We start from the raw sequence: 17,887 nt of genomic DNA on the forward strand, positions 1-17,887 counted from the left end.
ATTGCAATGTAAACTCTCTTCAAGGAGCGAGCGTTTTCTCTCAGGTACAGTCGTTTTATAAAATTTTTGTTTGCGTTTTGTCATCGTTGGAATGTAAAAGCAAAGTTTGTATTGTTAAGGTGAATTCAAACATGTAATATAATAATAAACTGTAACTTTGTTGTACTTAGTAACGTTTTAAGTTTTCATCGTCACTATATTATAGAATGTCAATGAAGTATCCTGAAAAATTGATGCAAGATAAAGTTATTTTTCACTGTTCTGTTACATGTTTAAACTCACCTTTAAAATGCTATTATATTAGTGTTTTATAATTGTTTGTTACAAAGAGCTGTAAGAATTTTTTATTTCCCTCAGGGGAAAAGCAGTGAAAATGAGGTTGAAGATATCTTCTCAGTCTGGCAATGGACATAAACGAGTAGTAACATGCGTAGCCTGGAATTCTGCAGAGGAAATTTACTCTTGCGGGTATTTAAATTAATTATCTCGATTACTTTGAATTAATTAATCGAATGCTGGTTATTAAATAATAAATTATAGTAGAGATAGTAACGATTGAAAGATAAATTAATAATTTATTTATTCAGGGAGGATCACTTCTTGATTTGCTGGCATCTCGAGGGAGGAATCGCACATCCCAATATAATTACAGAATTTGCAGCTGATTTTTTCCCAACTGATATGCATTGGCACCCGAAACCCAATCATTATGCGACTGCTTCCTTTGGAAAAAAACAATCCCTTGACGTTTTGCTGATCACTACAGCTGATGGTATATTTATTTAAAATTATTAAATTAAATCTGTACAATTTTTTATCAAATTGTATGATTTTCTAGGAAGATTTCATTTGGTCAATAAAACTGGCAGAATAGAAAAAAGTATTGATGCCCATAAAGGTGCAACTACTGTAGGAAGATGGAGCAGCGATGGTTCTGCCTTCTTAACTGGTTTAATTCTCTTTTTCTTTAAATTTCATGGCTTTAAGATCAAATGAAGAAAATTTCTTAAGTGTATTTTTATTGTTTTAGGTGGTGAGGATGGTTTGATAAAAATTTGGTCTCGCAGCGGAATGCTTAGGTCAACAATCGTTAGGGGAAACTTGCCTATTTTATCAGCTGCCTGGAGCCCAGATTGCTCCCACCTGCTTTATCCCCAGGGTGTAAATCTTTTTTTACAAACACTCAATTCAAATGCTAAACCTCGTAAGGTATAAAATATTGATAGAAAAATATCCAATTAGATAAGACAGTTTCTGTTATAAGTTTTGTGACAGTGGCACGCGCACGATGCTTTAATATTGGTCACATGCTGGAACCAGAGTAACAAATTAATTGTCTCTGGCGGAGAAGACTGTCGATACAAGGTTTTTAAATAACTATATAAAATATTCAACAATATCAATTGTAGAAAGAGTACATAATTTCTTTTATTCAGGTTTGGGACTCCAATGGTGTTCATTTGTATACCAGCAGTCCTGGTGATCATCCCATTACAGCAATCAACTGGTGCCACTCTGGTAATCACTTCGCTATTGGAAGTTTCAATGCAATCAAACTGTGTGATAAGACAGGGGTTGGTGAGATAGAAAATTGTACAGTGAACATCCAATCTTCTTCTTTCTAACGTTTCTTTTAATTATTGTTTTACGCAGTGGTCGCATTGCCTGGAAAAAATTAATAGTGGTAGTATTTACAGTATAGCATGGTCCAGTGATAACACACAAGTGGCAATGGCATGCAGCAATGGTAATATTTTAACTGGTCATATTATAGATAGGTAAGACCAAAAAAAAAATAAGTCAAGGAATATAAACATTTAAAATTTTAATGTTTATATGTTAGGAGAGTAGAATGGGACAATTATGAAGCAGTTTTGGTCAAACGAAAACTGCTAGAAGTAAGAGACGTGTGTAGTGAGATTCGAGAAACCTTGGAAATATCGGATCGAGTGGTACTCTTAGAATTTGCTTATAATCATGTGGTGATGATAACACCGGCACAGTGCCACATATATTCAGTAACAAACTGGAACACGCCAGCAATTTTTGATCTGAAAAGCGGTAATATCTCAGCACTGTTGCTGGCAGAAAAGTAAATGTCTATGTCAAGGTTGAGGATTACTTCAGTTGAATGATTTCTCTCTAATTATGGTTCACACTGTTCTCCTTATTTTAGACATTTCTTATTAGTGGAATGGAATACCTTGGCTCTGTATAATTATGAAGGACGCTTATTGGGCAGCCCAAAATGGAAAGGAATGACGGAGGAGCCACTCTATCCACCTTGCATATCGTTATGCTCGGATAGTCTTGCTGTAAGAGATCAAAATAATGAGAAAGGTTGTTTAAGTTTAAACAAAATTATATCATTGCTTTGTAATTTCGATATAAATTCTACAATTAATCGTTTTTAGTATTGCATATTCTGGAGGTAGCTTACAGCAAACCGATAACTGAGCAACAGCCTCACTCTCACCTTCAGAATATCACTAGATTGGCGCTAAATCAAATTGGCAGTATGAATGATAGACAATTAGCTCTAATCGACGCCAATAAAGATCTTTATCTATTGTCTATAAGATCTAGTGGTTTTGGTCGTGTGTGCAAAATTGGTAAGGTCGAAAGTTAATGAAAAATCCAATTTCTTTTAAAAGTCCAATTCACGCTTTTTACTAATTGTTCTTAGCTGCCATGACCTACGACATTGCTTGGGCCAGCGATGCAAATGTTTTGGCTGCAATGTTAGATGCAACTTTATCAGTTTGGCTTTGTCCAAACTGTGTACATTATACTGATAGAAAAATTATAAGACGAACAAGGATAGATAAGGAAAATACGTAAGGGCATAAAAAATCCTTGCTCTTTCTTTTTTTATATAATGAGTCAAATTCAAATATATCATCCTATATACTTCAGTTATTATAGATAGCATGGAAATTTGCAAAAATACTTTGTTTTTATTTTTAAGAGGGTATTGTTTTAAGTCAGTTTTCTATTAAATTGCATGGACCCTCTATGAGGATGGTACATTTTCAAACTCACACACTGTATCTAAGTAATAAAACTTACCGTACGTCTTACAATTTTGATTAGCGAATTTGGCAAACACCCAAGCATCGTTCGTGTGCGCAATGGTATGGTCACTATCAGAAGAGGAGACGGTGCGCAAGTTGCGGTGCCTTTTTACACTCTCTTCATCAGTTTGCAGCATCATATCCTTAATGAAAAGTGGAAAGAGGCCATATCTCTGTGTCGAATTGCTCAGGTAGAAATAAATTAGGAATACGAGGAATAAAATCAGCAATAAGAGAATAATATAAGAATTTTCTATAGAATGAGATTTTATGGACTTGCATGGCTGTATTAGCTACGGATTGCAAAGAAATGAATACTGCTGAAGAAGCATACGCTGCTATTGGTAGATATGATAAAGTTGACTATATAAGATATATAAAGGTGGGTCACTAATATTGTAATGGATACAAATATGTGTGGAGCAAAAGGCTCCATACTCAATAATATAAATTTTATTCAGAAATTGTCGAATCCCAAACAAAAATCAGCGGAATTGGCCCTTCTAGCTGGTGATTTATTAGCTGCCGAAGGCATACTATTACAAAATGGATTAACAAGGGAAGCTATACAAATCAATCTGAATATATACAACTGGAACAGGTTATTAATCTCACTAATAATTGAAATTTATCCAATACAACATATAATTTTACGTTTCATTTGAAATCTACAAATAGAGCATTAGAATTGGCAATGAAACATAAACAACAATTAGACGAGGTACTAGAAGAGAGAAGAAAATATTTGAAAGCCTTAGGTAAAAAGGATACAAATCAGAGCTTTATATCTGCTAATAACCAATTCAATACAAAAGCAGTAAGTATATTTCTCACTGCATTAATAATTATTTTTGAATTAATACTTAGTAAACTTTAAGGAAAATGTGGAGAGACTGAAAAGAGAAACATATTTTAAGCAGGAGATAAAGGATGACACTGAAGAGGGTGAAGAAACTCCAAGAAATCCAAAAATAGCCTTATAATTTATTACTAGATTAGAAGATTACGATTTTAATACATAATAACAATGTTCCTATAAAGATTGTAAGGGCAGTAAATAAAAGTAAAAAATCACGAGTGTGCCATGGAGTTTCTTTTGGCACTTGTCTGTATCGGGTGATCAAAGCCTCCTAAAACAGAATAATCATAATAGAACATTAAGCTAAATTAATGAAATGTTTTAATTTTTCTAGAAATCTTACCCATCCACCATTGGCTTGAATCCAAGTAGCGAGGTCCTCTTCGAGAACTTCGGTCATTGCTGGAAAAAAGAGTGCAATAAATGAAACGTAAGCGTCGAAGGAAAGCTGGAAGGTAGAGCTAGAAAGCAGGAATAGAAAATCTAGTATTGTACCTCTTTGGACAGCAGTTATGTATTCCGGCTTGGCTTGTCTTACGCAGTCAAGCGCAATCCCACCAGCAACGGCGTAAAGGGCGATCACCTTGCTCCAAGTGATCTCACCATTTCTAAGAATCTCCCTGGAGACATCGGTCATCGCTTCGGAGGCTGCTTGGTCGCTGGAAAAATGACCGCAGCCGATTTGTCTTCCAATCCTTTCGAACAAGTTCGGATACATCTTCTCCAATTCACTTCCTACCGATATCAATTCAGGATAAACTTCGCCAACAACTGAACCGCCAGGAAGCAGCATGGCACTCCTCATCCTCTTTAAACCGATCTTGCGTTGAAAGATACCCGAACGCTTCAGTCGGTTTCTTATGTATTGAGCGCACAGGGACGAACCCTTTTTCAATAAGCACAGATAACGTGGCAATTACTAATCAATAAGCCAGTGAAGGACCAGTGGTTCCAACGTCTTGGTAAACTTATCTCTATGATACATTGAATTGAATTTCAAGAGGTTTGCCAAAATGTAATTGGAAACAATGTGTTCTAATTTTTTAAACAAGAGCATTTTACAACCTGTGATACAGTAAGAGTTATGGAAGATGGTACGGTTCGCCATCCTATAGTATGGGATATCTTTCTTGAAACGGCATCTCCCACATTGCTCAGTCTTCTTCTAGCCGAGCCAACCACATGGAATGGAAAGGTGTCCTTGCCATGATCGTTGTTGATATTGTTATTGTTATTGGCATAGAATCCAGCGAGATTTGAGTGCAGCGACAAAGCCAAACTACTCCTGCGCCTATAGTCCAATCCTGATGGCACTTGCAAAGTGTTATCCATCTCGTATCCTCCCCTTCTCTAACATTGCATATCCTTCCTGAAATTCAAAATATTTAATGTATATTCGTTGTTTATGAAAATTCTCTCTGTAAACCACGTGTAATGATAGAATCCACGCCATTGTAGCGTGACGGTGTTATTATTCGTAGTGCAAAAGCCTAAAGAGGTTTTCCCACTTAATTTCTCACATACCGCAGGCGCAGCGTTTTATTTTAATTCGAAGCCGGGCGAGCGAGGCCGCAATTGAATTTCAAAACAAAACCATGTAGCCATTTTATACGTCATTGGCACGTGCCTTGGTATATGGGATTCTCTCTCCCTCTCTCTCTTTTTGTCTTTGTTGCGTTGCAAGGACAGGCGCACTATAATTATTTGCAAATTGACGGACTCTTTTTTAGTTAATAATTTTACATTTTTGTACACATTAAGTTGTAAGCGGCAGATGTGTTATACTAATATAATCGTTGTATAGTAAACTACTGCTAACGCGAACAATTATCATAACACTGTTGCCCACTCATCACCAGCAATCTCTTAAATATGTATATGTAGTAATATTGCATATGTTTGTGTGAAAACAGTATAGCTTTACATTTTATCATAGCCACTGTTTCACCAAACAGCTGATATGATAATGCTCGCTAATCTATGTATAACTAAGGTACGGCTACAATACTTTGAAATCCTTATGTTTGTTCATTTTAAATGTACTTACTGTGGATTCGGTTTATTGTATTTATTTTTTAACTGCACAGTTAAAACGAGGAAACCCCTCGATTTCAAGTTTCACAATTCGCAGTATTTTAAGAATCTCTCTCTCATCACAGCTTAGCCAATCTGTCTCTCTCTCTCTTTCTGTTCATTCATTTTATTATCCATTCTCCAAACAGATTGAGATCATTTATCTAATCTTACTCTGATTCTATATAGCAACCACAAGTTTTTATTAGAAAAACTCGTATCTGTAGTTTAATAGAAAAAAGTTAATAATTTAAGTATAGAAAATTGTACGAAACACATTGGTTACGTTTTCTTCGGTATAAATTGACGTGAACATGCATAAATCATTGTTGAGAATTATCACTTATCAATAGCGTCCTCGCGGCCAGCGAGTGATTGATTATCTTTCTCGTCCGTCAAATCCCATACAGCTATGTTTTTATTGATGCAAATTTATATAATATTTAATAATTTATTGCGCACTTTCGCCGTATATTTTTAATCATTGCAATAGACCATTTACTATACAAGAAGATATAAGGGTCTTCCGTATTTTCGGCATTATATATATCGATAGAAATTATTCAAATGTATACAGGTTCACTGTTCATTAAATTAGTCACGACTCAAGCTCTATAGTGAGTCAATGTGGGTTTTATCAATCTAAACGCGTCCTTAAACATTGCGTCTCTTAGTGGAGTTTCAACATTTTTGGATAGACCAAAAAAATCTTACTCAAAGTAAATGAAAAAAGAAGAAAGTAAAATTTGCACGTATAGATGAGCGACGGGAAAAAAAACTAAAAATTATAATTTTCTATTTTTGTTTTATATTAATACAAAAATTTAAATCCCTTATCATGCATTCAGAATCAATAAGGTAATTCATTATTGTTTCTAGGTAATTCAATTTTATTAATACAATTTAAATGATTTCTGTTTTTATAAACCTAATTTTAACAAATAGTTTGTGGCCCACAAGAACATTTATAAAATCAGAAATCATTAAACTGTATTGATAAAATACAACTGCCTAGAGATCAAAAAGTAAATTTTCATAAATATTCTAAATACATAATAAACGACTAATCACTTTTTAAACTAATATAGATAGCAGTAGAAAATTGTGATTGATCATTTTTTTCGTCACGCTTCATATTATTGTTCTAGATGCGATACAAGTTTATCTGAAATTTATTACATTGTAAAGCTGTATTGTAATACGGGTGTTAAGCTACACCCTTATCGTATAAACTGCAGACCTTTACGACTATTAATCCGTTTTGTTTGGTGTTGTCATACGCAGGGATTTACAAGATTTATCCGACGAATCTGTTCTACAATAGCACGCAGCGATTGTTGATATTTTTTCACGACTGCAAGCAGAGAGAAGGATTATGAGGGAGCTGCGGGAAGAGAATAATTATAATCTTGCATTCCTCTTATTTGCATTACACGCCCGGCTGCTCGCATCAAATACGCGCAACGAAATATTTATATATTTTTAATTCAAGATTTTTGAAGAATTATAATAATAAAAAAATATATAACAATGTGAAAACAGTGACTCACCTTTATTTAAAATAAAAATAATCAAGATAAGAACCAAAGAAAATTAATTAATTTAATTATTCCACTGTAATTATACCACAGTGTCTCTTAATATAATAGTTTATGAATCTGGATGGTGAAGAAAAAAAAATTAGCGACACGTTTTATAATAAAAGAACGCTGTACTATGACGAAGACACAGCGAAGTTATGACTCGACTGGTTAACGACAAACGGTGAACTGAAAGCAAAATCGAAACGAAACTCTGTAACACCTTTGTATAAGCGCGGCATATGCTATATATATATGTTACTCGACGTTGCACAACTCTCCTTTCCCCCTTTTCTTCTCTTTTCTCGTTTGCCTTCCACCATCCCTTTCTTCATTACAATCGATTAACATAAAATAAAACAGAGAAATTAGCTTGTTGATTCTAAAAAGGACACGTGTGTTATTTAAATTGCAGTTTTTGAGAAATCCGACGTTACGCAATGGGAATCTCTATCCTTATGTTTGACCTAAAAGAGAAAAAAAGGAAGGAAAAAAAATTGTTGACCCGTTAACTAAACGTATGTTAGATTATTATCTTCGAGTCAATGGATCGCGTCACTGCATAATAATTTAAATTGCAGCTGACTTTTCTATTGAGCATTGCGCACGGTTGATTAAACAGGTGGTGACTTAATTAGCGTAAAATACGTTTTCTAAAACCCTGTACATAGTATTTACATATCTAAAGTTTATATATATATATGTACAAATCAACTAAAGAATAATGAGATGATAACAATATAGCTATTTTCAAACTCTTACAATAATTTGACTGGTAATTTTATAATAATTGTTAACTCATTATACATTTCATCCAATAATAGTTAAACAAAGCATGGAAAAGCTGATTTACAGGATATACTAGTAATGAGCGTAGAGGGTATAAATAAAAGATATAAAAATGAGATGTGTTGTGTATATATATGTATATATATAACAATAAATCTATTCACAACGATGATATGGGTAAAATGTAGCATCGACAGGCAATAATTTCGCATAGGAAACAATACAATTAACGTTATATATATGTATATTATAATATATAACAAACACTGCGACTTACACAAGAAGCTTGAGAACACTCCATTCGATTATGTTTATTTTTCATAATTGTCAGCTATACATACTATATTTTATATATTGTGTACATATACACTTAGCGCATATATGCAATAAATGGATTCGTGTACATATATAGTACATATGTAGATATAGCATATTCTGGTATTGTTTATCATGTATTGTGTTGGATATGCAATATATGTGTGAGAAACGTGTACGAGCCAAGTGTGAGTACGGGTGTGTGTAGTATAATAATTTCTAGACTATTCTTATTTTGCGGTTAGCTATGCTGAAACTTTGAACAATAATACTTTCCACTTTTAATATTAACTATATATCCTATTCGTACTATATACAATAAATAAATATACATCCAGTCACTCTTATACTCACAAAGCGGTGTGCCTCGTAAATTATATTCTCCTTAATATCTCTGGCCTAAATTATACGCTCATCCGTATATTCACCGTCGACCCTTCATTTTCACATATAATATATAATCTATAATCTATCATGTAATAGGCGATTATTTTCATAGAAAAGATGGCGAATCCTATACGTTACTTAATTGGCGAATTTTCTTCTGAAGAAAATGTATACTATTGGAGCAACAGAATATAAATTACATATTACTACACATCATTCACTTTAGGTTTTGCCAAAAGGAAAACTCGTTTGAAACAATTTTCAACTGATCACTTTTCAATCTAGATTAAATGACTAAAATCAAACAATACGCTCAATAGTTGAATTTTTGTATATAAATAAATATATAAAATATCAAACTACGATTAAATAATGCCAAAATATTTCTTGCTCTTCTAGATTCCTCGTGAATTTTGTACGAAAATATCGCTATGCTATTTTACCAACACTTATGCTTGCTCGACATTCCCTACATATTAATTACGCTTCGATAACGAACAAGATTATTTTTAAAAGGCAATACTTTTGATATGCAAGAACCTTGATTAACATATACGTGTACATAAAGAGGTCGATCAACTATCAATCAGTATCGCCATTCAAATATAAACCGCAATAAAAAACAAAAAAATTTTCGACACCGGTACGGAAAGCGCATCGTAAATAAATCAATTTATAATTAATGATTGTCATAATTTCATACAAAATAAGTGCTTAATTATCGTTTAAAAATAATCACAATTTTACAAATAATTAAAGCAATTTTAATCATTTTAATAGAGTATAATATATATTATATACCGCTTTTTCTATTAATACTTGTTCATTATGTTTGCTTAGCCTTGTTCTATTGAATTTTTCACCATAAACGGAAGAGATCATGACAAAAGATAAACATTAGAGGCTTGCATTTTTTCGAGTATGTTCTTACAGTATCCTCGCATATGTGAAAAATTATAATTAACATCTAATAAAAAAGAAACGACATTGTCGCCCGTACAAATGTAGTGGTTCCAGCCACTTTTGACAGAAACAAAGCATAGTTTCTTCTTCCATTCTTACTTTCACTTTTTCATCGTTGTTTTTTCTTCTCGTCTTATCATTTCTCGCGATAACGACTCCTCCTTTCCATATCATCATCTCTAGAGAAGTATGCTGATTTACAATTCACTTACACATTATTCCTCCCTTTGCTACATGCAGCAAGAAAAAAGCAGGTACGCTAAGTGTTTATCTTATATCGTAAACGAACGAACGATGCAGATTTCATCACAAAGAGAGACAAAACGTTTTTATAACATATGCGCTTTAAGCGTTTTATAACTTTTAGAATGCCCAATAAACTTAAACAATGTTAGACGACTCCAAAAGAAAATCTCTGTCTATTTATAATAATATGAAATGCATAATATAGTATATATATATAAGTTAAACAACCATCTGTTATTTTTTTTTCTAATAAATCATAGTCATATGTACATATACGTATCTCAGTTAGAACCTCCTCAATAAAATCGAGCTTCGAAGCTAGCATAAAATCTACAAAGCAGAATGCAATATAGATTGTTTCGTTGCAAATCATATTACATATACATATACTATATGTATCGTGTTTTTCTTTCTTTTTAGAATTTGCGCAATATTTTCAAATTAACCTTAAGATTTTTCAATTGATTTTTCCAATGTGGAAATAGTATCAAAGGACTATGATGGTATAATTTTTATGCAAGGAGTAAAAACAGATTTTCGCAGGATTATTTCTGTGAGAGCAGTACAAGAGGCCTGGTATGCTAGAAGTAGTAAACATGGAGAATGCCATCGCTACGAAGTACCATTCGCCCCAACCCTCGCCTAGACACTATTTCTTTGAGTAAACAATCCGTAAATGGTCATTTCATCACAATCAGTTTTTTTTTTGTTTCGCTTGTACTATTTGCTTATATTTGGATAAATGTATTTATAATATGTACAGGAAACTGTGAGATTAATGTATTTTCTTGATCATTTTCTATTTTTCCCCTTTTCTGTTGCTCTTTTCTCCTTTTTTTCTCTCTTATTCTCTCCCCTTTTTCATTCAATATATAATATATACAGAAAACACGCGAGTGCCAATTAATGCTTGATCCGATACATCGTATACGCGAACGCATATAAATTATACATATATCGATATATAAAACAAGCTTTTAAATTTCTTCCTCCTATTAACATTTGTAACAATTGATTAAAGCTACGTATAACAGCGCTAAGATAAATAAATGTTACATTACATAACATATTCATTCAAATGTTAATTCACGAGACAATATAGTATCTATTACGAAGATTGCAAAATTAACGATTAGTTACAACATTATAATTGTACTCGCATGTGTATTAGATATGCATACACATTAGCATTTAACAATACTTTCTGCTTCAGCGAATATTAAGTATTCGTTTTCTTGCTGATAATTGGTATTATTACCATCATCCTTCTCTCCCTCTTTTTCTTATTTTAGTTCCTCTTCTTTTCTCAGCTGATTCTTTTAACGTTATATTGTGAGATGGGGTTTCATCTTGATACATATATCAGTGTAACAGGCTAGCCCGATTTATTGTCACTGTTCAATAGGTTTTTAGCAGCCGTTAAAGATAGTTAATCCATTAGCAAGTAATAGCAACAAAACAGTTTGTTAATCGTAGATTTCTCTGGGCGCATACTCAAGATATTCAGTGTGCAACCAGTAGAGTTGTGTCGTGTAATCTCAATCGGTATATGAAACCAAAATTGACGATAATCTGTTGCGTGATAAATACGTAATACTAGCAGTCAAACTGACAAACCTGCACCAATTGCTTCATGTATTTAATTCACTGGACTCTTCGCCTTTATTTCTGGTTTAGCTGTATTTTCATTTCATGTATCAGCATCTGCGTTTGTTATTTCCTTCCGTGCTAGTATCGGTATGAATTTTTATGTGCGTGCATTTCTATCGAAGAGAATGACTAATGGCAGTAGGAAATCAATGGATGAATGTAATACGTTTGTATATATATGTATATAACGTCAAATATATACGACTGCTGAGTTTTTAATACAAACTCAATCGCTCAAGCGCCAGAAAAACCGTATACTTCCAATACACGAATCTCAAAATCTCCACTGGCACAAAGTGGAGGATTGTTGAACGTTGAGCACCGATCTGTCTTGCCAAATCTTATGTTTTCGTCCATCCAGATTGCCTGACCATCACTAAAAAATTGAAATATATTTGCAATGATTTGTATCAACCATATTTACACTGTTAGGAAAGGGAGAGAGGGAAGGGGGAGGAAGGAACGAATACCTACCCTCCACCGATTGTAATCATTTTTGAATCAGCAGCCATGAAAAGTTCGGCAGAGTGATGCACCCTAGCGTCATTATGCGTTGAATCCATGCCTATCCAAGGATACTTTGCTCTTTCAGGGTATAAACTGAACAGGAATGTCTCCCCAGTACCAAAATAGGCTTGCCTCTGACCCTTGTCATCTTTCAAATTACGCTCGCACCACCTTGTTGAGCAATAAGCTCCAAAAACCTTATTAAAAAGGAAATGATTGAAATTAGTCTAGAAATTTATTATAATTCTGCAATTTACTTACCTCGTTATTACAAGTCTTGATCATTAACAAAGTAGGCTCATGCTGTTCTACCCTAACATAAAAGGTTGTCAAGGAGCATCCATGCTCTTCAGTGGTGTACAGCAAAATTGGTTGATACATGGTGATCCTCATTGGTAGCCACGACCATAGCGTTATCAACTGTCGAATAAATAAAAAAAATTAGTCAATCATCGACGAAACGGTAGCTTTAATAGTGATTCAAGAGAATAGCAGCAAATTAAATCACAATAGTGGCAGATCATGCGCTTAGCTGAAAATTAAAAAACAAAATAAAAATTGATTAATTGACGCAAAGCAAACGATAAAATAACATCGTGTCTCTTTCAGTAAAAAGAAGTTTGTATCCTGGAAAATTGTCTCTATAATCATCCAGCTTCCAGATATTGACATAATTAAATATTGCATTATAGTCTCTTGTAGTATTATGAGAATGGTTGCTTTTTTTCACGTACTACTATTATATTCTTAATATTGTTCACAAAGACTGATCAAGATTAATATGTATACTATATGTATAAGATATTAGACGCGCTGTAAGATTCTTTGGAAAAAGTCAAATGCTAATTGTCAAATGCAGTTTTGTCATTCATCATGCGGCATACGAGAGTATCATTCAATTAGAAAAACGGACGACGGGTGCTTGTTAGAAAATTGTGTGATTACGATGGTTACAGACTCAAGCTAGATTGAGACATGACGTTAATGACACATGGTGCTAGAATCAATCATGATAAAAGTTTTATGTGTGTGCTGGTGTTTAAGAGTGTGGGCCAGAAAGATCAATCTTACACGTTTCTCTTAAAATTTCTATAATACCTACTTATTTTAACATGTAATAAGTAATGCAGATAGTTGTTCCTACATAGGAGTCTTGATTCGATCAATGAAATAATATTATTTTGTTTTATATTAAATGGAAATACTGTGCTTCGCTATAAAAACTAGTGCTTCACAAATATAAAGTTAATATGTGATACTTTTCCTTGTTGAAGCTATTACATTGAAACTCATATAAGCAAGATGCTTTATCATTACGTGTTGACAATATCAAGAAATAAGTTTTTAAGCTTTGTTCGAAAGGATAAATAATAAAAGTGCAGTAGCTAGCTACGCATGATAACATTCTGAAACTGCACACTAAGAACAATTGCATTGTTTTCGTACAAGATATGAAAGTACTGCGGCAAGCTTACATTTCAACATGGACCTTCTAATAAAGCGTGGAGGAAAAAAGACAAAATTGAACATTCTCCATTATTCCTCTCTATACACCAGTAACGAGTACAGGTTACAGCAAAATATTTTTAAAGAATCACAAACGAGAAAACGTCCAATGGAGATAACAGAAAACAGTAGTTAAACGTTCTTGATTTTTTGCATGTAATAACAACAAATGAAGCCTACCTCTCTTAAAGCGTTACCAATAAAATTATTTACTCTTACTATTTTACAATGCTAAAAATTGATTGTTCAGCGCAGCTGCTCTGAATAAAAAATACATCTGTCCTCCCTAAACTAAGCCTAGCTCGCAATCGTTAATGTTGCCCGACTCTAATCTAGAAGGATTCCAATTAGAAAGTACAATATCGACATGCTACAAATCTATACGACAAAATAGTTAAGGAAACTACGAACAATCAATGAATAATCTAATTGATCTAGGCGAAATCCTGACTCATCATAGCCATAAGAGCGCCTGGTGTACTTACGTCTGGCATATCTAGGACCTGCGAGCATATGCTTTGTATGGGGTAAACTCCCATTGAGAGAGCACGCGGTCCAGGACTGTGAGCACCCTATTACCCACCACGATTAAATCCGTTATCGTTCCGGCAAAACGCAGCATGACACAAGACAACACAAAGCCATCAGTTACACTGGCAGTGCTCTCGGAGCCTTTACAATAGCTTTATCATAAAATACTAAATACATAATACAACAGTTCTCACGTCAGATTTTTTCTCTTTACCAATGTTCAAGCCCGTGACAAACATGTTGTCTTATCAGATTCATCTTCAATTGCGCGTTACACTCTGTCTGAAAACGCCCAATTATCATCAAGATTTCTATACTATGCGCAATTGGAGAAAATTATTTACCAATGTCGTATACTATGTGTTACTATTACTGACCTAAATTGTACATTGTTATTTCATAATTTTTCAGATCGATTGCTTGCAGGTCGCGCTTCGCCTCGCAGCACAATAGCAGGATAGTGATTCATGCTTGAAGAGTTATACCATCTTATAGGTGTGATAGATATTAACCAGTTCGCGAAGCAAATTAGTAGCAGATATTAAGTGGCAAAAATATATATTTCACTCGCTTTATCCCCCTCCCCCTCTTCCTTTTACTCTCCGTCCGTCTGTCTGTCACGCAAACAGAAAGACCATGTATCTCGTTACACGTGAGTAAATAAATTTGGCAGATTTACACAGAAAGCCAGTGAGAGCTGATGAATAAATAAATGCTGAATAATGTGTCGCAGGAAACAATTGAAGGGTGTAGTGGAACGGGTTAGAGATATTTATCTTTTGGTTACTGCTCATTCGTTCTGCATAAAATAAGTTATTGCGCGCAATAGTGAGCAGACGTAACAGCGACAAAGCTGGCGAACGTAATAAGTGTAACAAATGACTGTAGAATATACATATATATAAATATGTATAAGTGTAACAGATGGTAGTTCGAGAACAAAGGGTAGAGGACATGAAACTAACAACACATTTTCCAAAAAGATAATCATACGATACCCTGTCTTTGTACGTGTCTTCACACTCTTTCTGAAAACAAATTGAATCATTGAGAAAAGTTTGTTCATCAACTCGCTACTCGACGAAAATTCCTAAGACATTAACGTTATACAATTCTGCTTTCTCTTCTCAATAAACACTTTCCCTTATTTTTTCTGCTATTAGTAAAATCATTTATCCGATTAATCGGTTAAAGCTGTGTCTGCATTGGCTCTTACACATAACTTAAAGGTTAAATAATTGAACCTGTAAAGTGTCCGATTAAAATGACTCGTCCATTACTTTCCAGACATCTTTTCACAAAAATCACGTCGACGATTAATTGGATAATTATCTGCTTTTTTCTTTTCGACTTTCAGTGGTTTGTCGATGAGATTTGTGCGAACGTACATTTATAAATAAGTACGGGTATATTTATAAATACACATTGTTCGAGAAAGAGATCAATCACCTCTCTAATAGTGAGCGTGTGAGACATCATTTGAATGTTGACTTGTGACTGACTGGTAGGTAGATTATCCGTTGATCGAGATCTAGCCAATGATCGAGATCCTGTCAGGACGCTTCTGCTTTTCAGAGCCATTTCCGTTCGCAGAAAAACCCTTGATATGTATGCTGAACTGAGTCCACGAATCCCAAATGCTGTTCGCAGAAACTTAGCTGGTGTCACCTGAAATACGAAATGTAAAAATTATTATCAAAGGTAGGTGATTTAGATGGAGAAAAACGGAAATATATTTAGAGCCACTAGAGCTTACTGGTATCTGCCTGCAGAATTTCGACAGAGCAGCATCGATTCCATTCTTCGAAATCTCGTTCATCCATTCTGATGTTTGCGACGATGAGTGCTTATAAAATAATAAAACTATAGCCATAGCCACTCGATAGAAGACCTTGCGAGTAAAACACAATTGTTAGGCGTAAAATACTATATTTAATGTCTAGAAAGGAGATTAATATTTGTCAAATCCTTTACCTTTATGCCTTCGTGCAGGAAACAGTCCATAACCCTGACTAGATGTTGAAATGGAAGTAGTTGAAGGATCCACCAGATCCAGTCCATGTAGATCCTTTCGGCTCTCGAAGCAGAGCAATGCCTCGCCAAATGTACTGCAGCTGATTTCTTATTTCGTGAATTAAAGTCAATATTTATGGATTGCCGATCATTAAAAGATAACAAATTAATTAGCACTAAATTTACGTGATAGATAAAAACAAAAAGGACTATGAGAAGACGAAAATTGTGATTTGAGCACAAAATACTCTTAGATAAAAAAAGTAGCAAGATTCTCAGTACAGAAAATAAGATTATATTCAGACATTTATTTGTGCCCTTACCACGTGCTTTTTAGTGATTTGTTCCACAGTTCTCCACGTTACCTCGTAGAGTAATTTCGTCTGTGTAATAAACATTTTTTCTTTAGCAGCAACCAGACTGGCCATACAGTGATAGCATTCCTCCTCTGTGAGTGAGTAAGATAAAGAGAGAGAGAGAGAGAGAGAGAGAGAGAGAGAGAGAGAGAGAGAGAGAGAGAGAGAGAGAGAGAGAAAGAAAGAGAGAGAGAAAACAAGAAAGAGCATTAATTCCAAGAACATAAATCTCTCCTCTTTACACAGACATCATAGATGACTCAAGACAAATGAACAAACCTGGCATAAAGTGCAGCAACATTGCTGTGATTGGATAAAGAAATGGGCTGTACGTGATATCCGGGCAAGCATATCCCAGCACGGATACGACTCTATCAGCAACATTCCTACCCTTTCTAGTCAAATTATAGGAAAGGCAGTGGGTACTATCCACGAATGGTGGTAGCATGATGGACTTTTCTGGCAGCTCTAAAAAAAAAAGAGGCAAGAAAAAAATCACAATGTAAAATGAAATACACAATAAAATTGTGAAAAAGAAAGAGAGAAAAAAAGGAATGCAACCAACCAGTGGTACCAAAGACTTGGTTAACCATGTCCCAGTAGAAGCCATCCAGCATGTTCTTGCCGTGTGCATGCTGACTGCAGAGGGCTGGCCACAGCTGGGCACGGATGCCGTTGTTGAGGGGCCAGGCATTGTCCCTGATAATGAGCTTCACCTCGCGCTTTCTGGCGGCCTGCAGCAGCGCGTTGACTTCGGCGAAGCTCTTGAGCGTCTGCTTCTTGCTAGTGGGTGATTCTGCCTGAATAACGATATTCGTAGTATCCACGTGAGGAGGGAAAGCGTCGTCTATGTCGGCATTGTTGGCCTCCTCCTCCAATCCCGACAGCATATTCGACGGCAGATTCTCCATGGGTGTCGCCTCCTCCTCCTCCTAGTCGAATCTCACTAGGATCGTCTTCTCTGCCACCGCCTCCTCCTCCTCCACCTCCTCCTCCTATCCTTTCTCCTCTACCCTCATCCGCCTCCTCTTCCTCCAC

The 17,887-nt window shown here is 34.7% G+C and overlaps 3 protein-coding genes across 9 annotated transcripts; 1 reads left to right on the plus strand and 2 right to left on the minus strand.

Moving 5' to 3' along the window:
• The first annotated feature begins 26 nt into the window (after window positions 1-26).
• Oseg5 (intraflagellar transport protein Oseg5) lies at window positions 27-4,083 on the plus strand. The gene is made up of 17 exons (XM_066741424.1): window positions 27-44; window positions 358-468; window positions 588-772; window positions 839-949; window positions 1,031-1,209; window positions 1,276-1,365; window positions 1,437-1,574; window positions 1,654-1,778; window positions 1,844-2,092; window positions 2,177-2,340; window positions 2,415-2,612; window positions 2,687-2,837; window positions 3,094-3,265; window positions 3,334-3,456; window positions 3,536-3,675; window positions 3,753-3,891; window positions 3,953-4,083. Exons 2-17 carry the CDS (start codon window positions 374-376, stop codon window positions 4,055-4,057), a joined length of 2,364 nt encoding a protein of 787 aa, XP_066597521.1. The 5' UTR covers window positions 27-44; window positions 358-373; the 3' UTR covers window positions 4,058-4,083.
• Window positions 4,070-8,513, minus strand: LOC136782189 (bcl-2-related ovarian killer protein-like). Of its 4 annotated transcripts, none has more exons than XM_066741433.1 (6): window positions 7,557-8,513; window positions 7,247-7,360; window positions 4,999-5,302; window positions 4,429-4,819; window positions 4,277-4,335; window positions 4,070-4,204 (listed from the first exon to the last, which is right to left on the minus strand). In XM_066741433.1, the coding sequence occupies exons 3-6, from the start codon at window positions 5,263-5,265 to the stop codon at window positions 4,070-4,072; spliced, it is 852 nt and encodes a 283-aa protein (XP_066597530.1). In that variant the 5' UTR covers window positions 5,266-5,302; window positions 7,247-7,360; window positions 7,557-8,513. The 4 variants fall into 4 exon arrangements, with proteins under 4 accessions (XP_066597530.1, XP_066597528.1, XP_066597527.1 ...); XM_066741431.1 differs by having other exon boundaries at window positions 5,981-7,360; XM_066741430.1 differs by lacking the exon at window positions 7,247-7,360.
• Window positions 8,514-8,648: 135 nt separating this feature from the next.
• sky (GTPase-activating protein skywalker) lies at window positions 8,649-17,830 on the minus strand. 4 transcript variants are annotated; one of them, XM_066741425.1, is made up of 11 exons: window positions 17,415-17,830; window positions 17,129-17,317; window positions 16,817-16,941; window positions 16,455-16,601; window positions 16,237-16,371; window positions 15,930-16,148; window positions 15,479-15,508; window positions 14,435-14,521; window positions 12,705-12,863; window positions 12,411-12,640; window positions 8,649-12,312 (listed from the first exon to the last, which is right to left on the minus strand). In XM_066741425.1, exons 1-11 carry the CDS (start codon window positions 17,758-17,760, stop codon window positions 12,171-12,173), a joined length of 1,809 nt encoding a protein of 602 aa, XP_066597522.1. In that variant the 5' UTR covers window positions 17,761-17,830; the 3' UTR covers window positions 8,649-12,170. The 4 variants fall into 4 exon arrangements, with proteins under 4 accessions (XP_066597522.1, XP_066597523.1, XP_066597524.1 ...); XM_066741426.1 differs by lacking the exon at window positions 15,479-15,508 and having other exon boundaries at window positions 17,415-17,829; XM_066741427.1 differs by lacking the exon at window positions 14,435-14,521 and having other exon boundaries at window positions 17,415-17,829.
• Window positions 17,831-17,887: the final 57 nt, after the last annotated feature.

Source organism: Prorops nasuta, unplaced genomic scaffold (assembly GCF_024137725.1).
Source record: "Prorops nasuta isolate Cenicafe-Biocafe unplaced genomic scaffold, Cenicafe_Pnas_1.2 PNAS00025, whole genome shotgun sequence".
Classification (NCBI taxonomy): Eukaryota; Metazoa; Arthropoda; class Insecta; order Hymenoptera; family Bethylidae; genus Prorops; species Prorops nasuta.

Coding starts and splice junctions, on each gene's coding strand:
- Oseg5 (XM_066741424.1), top strand. CDS start 374: ATGAGGTTGAAGATATCTTCTCAGTCTGGCAATGGACATAAACGAGTA. Junction 469..587: donor GAGGAAATTTACTCTTGCGG/GTATTTAAATTA, acceptor TTATTTATTCAG/GGAGGATCACTTCTTGATTT. Junction 950..1,030: donor TGGTTCTGCCTTCTTAACTG/GTTTAATTCTCT, acceptor TTATTGTTTTAG/GTGGTGAGGATGGTTTGATA.
- LOC136782189 (XM_066741430.1), bottom strand. CDS start 5,265: ATGGATAACACTTTGCAAGTGCCATCAGGATTGGACTATAGGCGCAGG. Junction 4,336..4,428: donor CATAACTGCTGTCCAAAGAG/GTACAATACTAG, acceptor TCTTTTTTCCAG/CAATGACCGAAGTTCTCGAA. Junction 4,205..4,276: donor TTCAAGCCAATGGTGGATGG/GTAAGATTTCTA, acceptor ATTCTGTTTTAG/GAGGCTTTGATCACCCGATA.
- sky (XM_066741425.1), bottom strand. CDS start 17,760: ATGGAGAATCTGCCGTCGAATATGCTGTCGGGATTGGAGGAGGAGGCC. Junction 16,149..16,236: donor AATTCTGCAGGCAGATACCA/GTAAGCTCTAGT, acceptor TTCGTATTTCAG/GTGACACCAGCTAAGTTTCT. Junction 12,313..12,410: donor ATGATTACAATCGGTGGAGG/GTAGGTATTCGT, acceptor TCAATTTTTTAG/TGATGGTCAGGCAATCTGGA.